The sequence below is a fragment of the Sarcophilus harrisii genome, chromosome 6 (assembly GCF_902635505.1).
Source record: "Sarcophilus harrisii chromosome 6, mSarHar1.11, whole genome shotgun sequence".
In the NCBI taxonomy this organism is placed as follows: Eukaryota; Metazoa; Chordata; class Mammalia; order Dasyuromorphia; family Dasyuridae; genus Sarcophilus; species Sarcophilus harrisii.
The window spans coordinates 197,377,041-197,386,474 of record NC_045431.1 but is presented as its reverse complement, the minus strand read 5'-3'; the positions used below and the strand labels follow the sequence as shown (position 1 = coordinate 197,386,474).

The 9,434-nt window shown below is 42.1% G+C and overlaps 1 protein-coding gene across 3 annotated transcripts in view; it reads right to left on the bottom strand.

Moving 5' to 3' along the window:
• Positions 1–332: 332 nt before the first annotated feature.
• The window catches only part of USH1C (USH1 protein network component harmonin), a 60,568-nt gene continuing 51,466 nt past the window's right edge, over positions 333–9,434 (bottom strand). For 2 of the 3 annotated variants that reach the window (XM_023506229.2, XM_023506228.2), the window contains exons 18-21: positions 7,429–7,528; positions 4,844–4,953; positions 3,183–3,238; positions 333–651 (exon numbers count right to left, since the gene is read on the bottom strand). In XM_023506229.2, the coding sequence (XP_023361997.1) occupies positions 639–651; positions 3,183–3,238; positions 4,844–4,953; positions 7,429–7,528 (279 nt within the window). In that variant the 3' untranslated portion in view covers positions 333–638. Of the gene's footprint in view, positions 652–714; positions 2,143–3,182; positions 3,239–4,843; positions 4,954–7,428; positions 7,529–9,434 lie in introns of those variants that run through there. The other variant, XM_023506230.2, reaches the window with a different exon arrangement.

Sequence of the window (9,434 nt, the reverse complement as noted above, 5' to 3'; positions counted from 1 at the left end):
ATGCTAAACTTGACAACCAGGTAATCAGTTTATTGGCCAGTTGTGAGGAGGGTACTCTACCCTCAATCCCAAAGTAATTTCAACCTGAGGAAAATTATTTCTGAGAGCATTGGAGAGGGTCCTACAGAGATTAATGGTATTTTCCTTTAAATGCTTATTATAGGCAGGGCTGAAAAAAGGAATGCAATAGAGGGGAAAGCCTTGAAGCCCTAATTCCTAATAGTTCTCTTTGGAATTCTGGGATTGTGGAGAAACCAAATTCATGGTAAAGAGATGGCATTAGATATAGCAAAATTCTGCAGCAATAAAAGACTCCCTTCAGTTTTTTCAAAGTCATTCCTCCCCTGCCCCTTCCTGGGAGCTCTCTCCCAGCTCTCCTGGGCTTTGTCTGGAGAGGAGGTCGGCAGGACTGAGCTGCTCGGTTCCAGTCTGGCTCAAGAAAGCATTAGTGTTGAATGTTAAATAGGAAGACATCCTGCTGATTGCTTGTGGAGCCTCCCAGAAAAGAATCCAAGGATCTGTAGGGACCAAAATCAGAGCAGTAGAGCATTCATAAAAGCAGGTGACCAGTCACAGGTTCAGATGGAAGAATCAGAGATTGGATGTCAGCTAGGCATGGATTTGGTGTCTCCTGGACTTCAAAAAAATGTCCTGCAATACAAAGAAGGGAAAAAGGTGACGCGAGCTTCCAGACAAAGTATGGCTCCCAATCACCCAAAACTCATGCATGTCTTTAGCAGAAAGCCTCTCTCTCTCTCTCCTCTGCCTGTGGGCACACTAGCCAACTTGGGCTCTGGCTCACAGGGCTGCAAGGGATGAGGAGAGCTATTTTTCTTGTGAGATCAGAAAGGAGAGGAGGGAGGGGGGATAGACAACAGGCCAAGAAAACCCCTTGGGAAACCAGAGATTACAAGTGACAGAAAACTTAAGGCCAGACCCACTCCCCAGGACAGAGGGAGGCCCCCAGAGGCCACCAGAGTGTCAGAACAAAAACAGTTGGGAACGTATAGTCTGAATGTTTTCTGAAGTGGTAATGACAAGCTAAACTGGCCAAATTTTTCAAGCAGCATCAGCTCAGGGTCAAGTTATTGCTTGTTCCCAGATTCTAGGCTTCAGGCTACACCATACCAGTGACATAACCATCTGTTTGCTGGTTCTGCCCATGGGAACCTCCTGACATGGGGTGGGGGACACAAAAGTCACACTCTACAGATCTCAGATGGGTCTCCTGGCACAGGAGCAGGAATGGAGGGAGAAGAAACAAGAAAAAATATTTTTCAAATGATCCAAGGCAGGAAAGTATGTAAGGAATGCTAGTTCCAGTTCTTTGGACCAGCCTTGAAAAACTCTCAAATTTGATCCAGCTCTGAGTGGAATTTGTTGACCAGAATGGAGACAGGGTGCTTAGAATAGAGGCTCCCTCAGAGTAAAGATCATTGCCTTTGTATTTTTATCACCAGGACTTAGCACATTGTAGGTGTTTAATAAATACATGTTGATTGATTGGGTCCGCAAATTGAGGAGAGTACATTTTCTATGTGTCAGTCATATCAGGATCTGATAAGAGACACACATTTTACATTTTTAATTGGGGGAGAATTACACTCAGCATTTTCCTGCACAGTGCCAATTATGCCTTTGTCCTGTTTTGTGGCACTCTTTGTACCCAACATGGAACAGAAGAGCCAGGCTGTGATTCCAGCTCAGAGCAGGACCACATGGCAGAGAAAAGCATGAGGTTGGCCATGAGTCGGAAGGCAGGTTGGGACCTCCTCTCGAGTTAATAGCCCATGGCACCGACTGACAAAATCGTGCCATTGTCTCGATTACTGTAGCTTACAAAGCAGGGACCTCTCTCTGGCCAAACATCTGCCTCAGTGGCACATTTGAGAGATGCTGTCCAGCAGTACTGAAAGCATCTGGTGACTCAGGCAGCAGTCCAAAGAACACTCAGCCGACCTGTGCAAGATGACAGGTCGGCAGCAGAACAACCAGCCTTGGAAAGACTGTCTATTCACCATGAGGGAATACTGCGGGGGCTACAGCTGCAGGAGAAACCCATGTCTGTGCACAGGGGCGCTGCCTTCAAGGCTCTTTCTGAGTGGCTGGGGGCTGCTGTCTGCAGAGGAGGGAAGAGAAGAACTACATACGAAGAGCAGGGAAACACACAAAACGGTGATTCGTTATTTCCTTGGGGTTGATCGATCTTTTTGCAGGTATAGCCCCTTCCTTCTCCAACCCCCACCCTGGCCATCTTCCCAGAAGTTTAAGAGGGCAGAAGGGCTGAGTGAGGCTGGCTTCCCTAAGACTTACTGGGCTCCTAGTCATCAGAGACAGTTCATGGCATTTTTGCTCCCACCCATTTTATAAGGCCAGAGTCAGGACTGATTTGCCTCAGATCCCATAACTATTAGATGTCTGAGTCAATATTGGAACTCAGACTCCGAATCCTGAGCTTTTTCTGTGATAAGAGGTTGTTTCTGTTAGAATGACAGCTTTGGATTAATAATGTTTGCTTGATGTTGAAGTATAATGCAATTATGGCGAATCTATGCTGCAGTGGTGTCTACATGCAGGAGTCAGAGAGACAGGACACCAGATTTCAAATCACAGATAAATGTGATGGATGAGTGGAAGAAAATTAGAAAAGGAATTGAGAGAGAAGGGAAGAGAAGAGAAGAAAGAAGAAAAGGGGGAGAGTGAGGGGGAGGGAGAGGGAGGGAGAAAAAGAGGGGTCAGAAGATAAAGAATAGAATGGAGGGAAAATAGGTGAGACAAGGAGGGGAGACATGGGGGAAAGGAGGAAAAAAGGCAAATAGTGGTACAGAAAGCAAAGAAGAGAAGAAAGAAAGTCAGAAGAAGAGGGAAATGGAGAAAAAAGAGAGGTGGGGGAAAGAGGGAGGCAGAAAGGCTTGAATGAGTAAGCAAGGAGTAGGAGTGTCCTTATAGATGGGGCTTGTATCTGATCCTTGGGCAAACATGGGGGTATCGTGGATGGTCGTTTGCAAAGTGAAGGACAAATCTGTAAATTGAAAGACTTCATGGAGATTATGGAACCTCAAGATACTCCCCAAGAAGACAAGGTATGAAGCCTGAATGAGAGAAGATACACTTTTTTCTCCCACTTGTAGGCTAATGTGAAGGTTGACTGGGTCAGAGGCAAGACTCTGACAGGGACTTACAGTTCATCATCATACTCCTTAGGTGGGGATACTGCAATGACCAGATCAATCCAATCCTGTAGGGAGAGATGAGCATTACACTGGGCACAGGTTGCCCTGATAGTGCAGACAAAGCATTTCCCAGTGCCTATCCCAATCACATATTCCTGTACCCAAACAATAGCAGGTATTCTATACACACTTAATCACATTTTTCAATTCAAAACTGTCAAGTGCCATCTAAAATAATCAATTTTTAAAATCAGAGGACCTATATTTGGTGATACTTTTAAAGTCATATGATCCATTTTATAGCTGTGGAAATTGAGGTCCAGAGATATTAAGTGGTTTGCTCAAAGTCATATAGTTAGTAAGCAGAGAATAGAATCTAATCTGGGTTTTTGACCTCACACTCAGTGCTCTTTCTGCTGATCTACGCTGCCTCTGGCAAAGCCTTCTGGGTAAGCCATTTATCTCCATAAGACCTTAGAACCCAAGAGCTCAAAACTTACTGGTAACAAACTCTCTGATCTCAGATCTGGGTAATGAGAGTAGGGCTCTGCCTCTGTTCCTATAAATGGATTTTTATTTATTGCCTGTGGGACAAATAATTTCCTTCCCCCAAACAACAGAAGGACTTTTTTTCTACACCCTTAATCATCTGCGTGTCACTGGGAGGAAAAGTGGGATTTCACTTCTGGGGAAACTGACTGGTCTTGGGCAACCTCTCTCTTAAAGGGGGGCATTTAACTACTTTGAGAGGTATGTTTCACCAGCACTATGGGTCACTAAGGATACTGCTATGCCTGAAACCTCGAGCACTGCCTTGTGCCATAGAGTAAAAGATGCTGACTTCATTTCCAAAAGCCAAATGTATACTAATGGGTAGATAGTAGGGTAAGTATCAACTAGAAATCATTTATTAAATGTTCAATATGTGCCAGGTACTGTGTTAAGCACTAGGGATACAAAACAAAAGGAAAAGAAAATTCCTTCAGGAATTTAGCTGGGTGGCCCAATGGTTACAATCCTGGATTTGGAGTCAAGAAGACCTGAATTTAAATCCACCCTCAGACACTTAAAAAAAATCTACTTAACCTCTGTCAGTCTCAGTCTTCTCATCTGTAAAATAGGGATGAGAAAAGCACCTATCTCCCAGAAAGGAGCAACCGGGCTAATGTGTATAAGATGCTTAGCAAACTTTAAATCGGTAAAAAAATATTAGCCATTGTTTTTGTTTTTTACATGTATAATTATTTAAAATATATTATTTAAACACATTTATCACATTGTGAAAGAAAATTCAGAACAAAAGTGAAAAAAATCACGAGAAAGAAAAAGCAAATAAACAAACAAACAAAAAGATAAAAATAGTATCCTTTGATTCGCTTTCAGTCTCCATGGTTCTCCCTCTGGGTGCATTCTGGGTGAGAATTCCATCTCAATTCTATTGGAATTGTCTTGGATCACTGAATTGCTGAGAAGAGCTAAGTCTATAATAATTGATCATCCCACAATCTTGCTGTTACTGTGTACAACGGTCTCCTGGTTTTGCTTATTTCACTCATTATTAGTTCATCTTAAGTCCTTCAGGTTTTTCTGAAATCAGCCTGCTCATTATTTCTTATAGAACAATTATCATTATTCTTATATTTTAATATAAGAATAAAGACTATTCTTACCCCGCCCTGGTTCCAGGCCTTCTGTAGGGCTGCCTGGGCCTCTGCCAAGGTGAAGTCCATCACGATCCTACCATTAATTGCCATGATCTCATCACCTTTCACAATTCCACCTGGTGGGAGAGACATGGTGATATGACATTTTAGCCAAGAAGACATATTCTCCCTCCCTCATTCCTCTCACAAAGACTCTGGCCCTTGACTACCCACTGGTCCTCTTCACAAAGAAGGACTATACCACCATCACCACCAACAGTTATACCAATCCCAAGACCCCAGGCGCAAGGGAGGGCTCTAAGTAAGCAGTGTTGTCCCTGCTTTCTGCGCCGTGTGGAAGCAGAATCAGACGCACCTCAGATGACCATCTTCTCTAGCGAAGTAGACACAGAAAACAAATGAGACCAGACCTTATCACAGGATGATTTTTTTTGGCTGTGTGACTATGGGTAGATCACCTCTCGGTTTGTTCACTGGAGAGGGAGTGGTGGGAATGTTGTGCATAGCCTAACGGTTCACCATTGGCAATGGGTTGGCCAACTCTTCTTGTTGAGGGAACAAGAAACCAGCAATAAATAATCCATGAAAATATTAGGGATATCTGGCAAAAAAACTGCAAAAAAGACTTCCCCTTATTGGATTTCTCTCTTTCACGTAAGGCACAGGATGTTCCCTAAGTCCTAGCTGAGTCTTAATTTCAGTTGCGAATGATAAAATCATAGTCTGGGAAGAGAAATCATCTAATCCAACTCCCTCACATTACAAGGGAGGAAACTGAGGTAAAGACAAGGACAGGTAGCAAGCAGCAACAGTGGTATTCTAAGTTGTCCTTCGACTTCAGATTCAGTGCTCTTCCCTCAAACCCCCCAAACCTCTCTGAGTTATTGATCCCTCATATTCAAATGACAAAAAGGACGATCATGAAAAGCATCAGAGAAACTTCTCATTGAAGTCAATAAGTACCAACTGAAGGTAGCCTCTATCCCTTCTAAAGGCCTGGGATCCTGTTAGTTACTCTTAATTTAATTATTTCACAGAAAGCTCCAGCAATGAAAAAGAGGCCCCAATTCTGAAGCTTACTTCCCTGTGACTTTTGTGACTCAGTCTGTTTGACCTCATTTTCCCATCTAGGCAGTTGAGCCCCTGAGGTACCTTCCACCTCTGAATAAATGACCCCCATCTGTTAAATAGGTGGACTAGTGGTTGGACCAAATCAGGGTTCTGGATGTTTTCTGAGTGTATTATTTAAATTGTGTCAGTTTGTTGAAACTCAGAAGAATGTTTTTAAATTCATATAACAAAATACATAGGATTACAAAAAATCAGTTATACAATTATCCAAGTATTTCTCAAAAGAAGTTTAACAGATCCTTGTTTAGAATCCCTTGGATTAGGAGACTAATAGATTTTTCATTAGGGAAACTAGGTGGTGCAATGAATAATGGATCAGAAAGACTCAGTTTCCTGAATTCAAATTCTATCTCAGACACTTCCTAGCTGTGTGACCCCGGGCAAGTCACTTAACTCTGTCTCAGTTTCCTCTTCTGTAAAATAAGCTAGAGAAAGAGATGGCAAACCACTCCAGTATTTTTGCCTAGAAAACCCCAAATAGGATTACAAAGGGTTAGACACAAAAAAACAAAGATTCTTTACTAGGGAACGATTATTTCCTTAGTGAAAGAGAGAGTAAAATTAATAGGGAAAAGGGTCTAGAAAGGAAGATAAAAAATGTCCTTTTTATAGTTTTCTAAGATTTCTTCTAGCCGTAACTGCTGAATATTGAATGAAAACCTACTGTGTGTTAGGTGATGGGAAGCCAGAAGAAAGACTTCTAAGCAGTAAATTTGAAAGCAAGAAGATCTGAATTCAAATTCTGCCTTTTACATTTCCTAGTTGCATGACATTGGCCATATCATTTAATCTCATGGAGTTTCAGCTTCCTCATCTGGAAAATAAGGCTAATAATCCCAGCAGGACCAACCTCCTAAGGAGGTAATTCATGTGAAGTGATTTGCAGACTTTAAAGCATTCTATAAATGGCAGACGGTTTTACTAGAATAATTATTTTTTTTAATTAATTAAAAATAACTTATTTTAAAACTCAATGAGGGATTGAGATCTTCTCCCATATCACTGTTAAAGTCAATGAATGGGGTAAGGGGAGAATGGTAAAGCTAGGTTACATACATTATAAAAGCATCCTTTATAACTACAGAATTACTAGAATTCTTGAAGCTCATCATGCTGCTTATAGTTTCCTAAGGAGGAATGATAGCAAATGATGTCACTAAACCATGATACAGTGGGATATTTAAAGGTCTATGGGAATGGAGTGGAGGGAGATGTAACATCCTGTTATGGAGTTGAGGGGATCAGGGAAGGTTTCATGGAGGTGGTGGCATTTGAACCAAAAGTTGGGTAGGAAATAAAAGCAAATGATGAGCAGGATTTTGACATACAGAGATGGGGAAAGGCATTCCATGTGGCTCAGGCACCTGGATGTGCTACCCACATACAAGGTCAGTTTTCAGCTAAAATTATGTGAGGGTGATTTTCCTCACCATGACCAAAAGAGCCAACATGGTGCTTACCATGACGGTCAGCAGCCCCGTCTTCATAAACAGCAGAAACCACGATTTTCCCAATTGGAGAGTCGACACCACCTTCGACTGCCAGATCTAAGGAGCCTTCCTGAATGGAGGAAAAGAAAGAGAATGGGACACCTGGAGGGACCTGCAGCCCATGAGTGATGGGGATGTAGTGATGGGGCATGGATTCCCAGATGTAGACATTAGAGGTGATCTGGGTCCAAGTCCTTATGGGGAGTTTTATAGTTTACAAAGTACTTTCATTGTGGTTTTTCACACAGTGCATTCTGAGAAACCCTCCCGTTGTCCTCTAGTCTGTAGGGCGATAACCAACTGCAGGAAATTAGTAAGGATAGGTGGAATAGACCGGCCACCCTGACCAAACACTTTCTTTGAACATTAACTTGGAAAAAGGTTAATGATTTGCCCAAGCTCCCACAGTTAATGACAGAGCTTTGAGGGACCAGCTCCTGGAGCAGCGTTCTTTTCACACCATTATACTGCCCTCTGGGTTTTAGGTTTATTTTATTTTTCATGGGAAAAATAACTGGGTGAAATGAGTCGATCACTATTAAAAACAGTTCTGCAGTTTAAAAGTTGAAGGACCTCAGAAGACCCTGCCTCCCCAAGGGCCCTAAAATAGAAACAATTTGCGTCAGAAAGGGTCCCAAGAGCCCAAGGAAAGCTAAGGCTGGATTTCCACCTTGCCACTCCCATCTGGACTACAAGCAACAGAAGGGGCTTCACCATCCTAACTTTATTGAATTACAGGATCCTAGAATTGGATAAGATGGAAGAGTTAATCAATTCTAGCATCTTCCTGATGCATTATCACTCCTCCCCATACATACAGTATATCTCTGATGAATGGCCAACTACCCTCTGTTTATATTACTTAGCAACAGGAGGAACGGTGTGCAGAGCACTGGACCTGGCGTCAGGAAGAACTGAGTTCAAATCCAATCTCAGACACCTAATGGCTGTGGAACTTTGGTCAAGTCATTTATCCTATGTTTGCCTCAGTTTTCTCAGCTGTAAATATATAGCTATAATATATAGTTATATATAATATAATATATAGTAAATATATAGATATAATAATAGCACCTATGGGGACAGCTAGATTCCACAGTGGATAGAGCACCAGCCCTGAAGTCAGGAGGATTTGAGTTCAAATCTGGTCTCAGACACTTCACACTTCCTAGCTGTGTGACTCTGGGCAAGTCACTTAACCCCAATCACCTTAGCAAAAAAAAAAAATAATAGCACCTACCTCAAAGGGTTATTGTGAAGATTAAATAAGATGATATTGGTAAAGTACTTAGCACAGTGCCTGGCATTGCACAAAGTAGGTGCTATATAAATACTACTACTACTATTACTATTATTTCTACTTTTGCTGCTACTGCTACTCCTACTACTACCACAAATGATTATTTATAGAAGCCCAGGATAAACTTTGATAGTTATCAATGCCTTTGCCAGAGCATGGAAGAGAAACAAAATAGAGAAGAGGGAAAAGAAGCACTTAATAAATGCTTGTTGGAAAACACAACAATAGGAAGATAGAGAGAAGGAAGGTGACCCAAACCATCCCAGATCTGGGGATCCCAGGAAGGCTTTTAATCTTCTGGAAAGGAGGAGGAGGAGTCTAGAGCTTAGCTGAATTCTCCCCATCTCCACCCCAAAGGAGAAAATTCATCTTATTTCTTTACATGGTTTCTAGCACATCGGAGGCCCAAATATTTCCTCATAATAATGGGGATATCTGGATGGTCTAAGGATTGGGAAATAAGAACTTTCACTACATCACCAAAATATGTTATGAGAAACTTGGGGGATCAAGTCCGCAGCAGAAGGGGAGTTGTCCTTCCAAGTCATGTCACAGGACACAACTTTACTGGGTGACAGAGTAGAGATATTGTCTGTAGGCACTTAGGGGAACAGGTTAGGAAGTCACTCAAGTCTACTATGTATAAGAAAAGTATGGCTGAATTGGGACAGAGAAA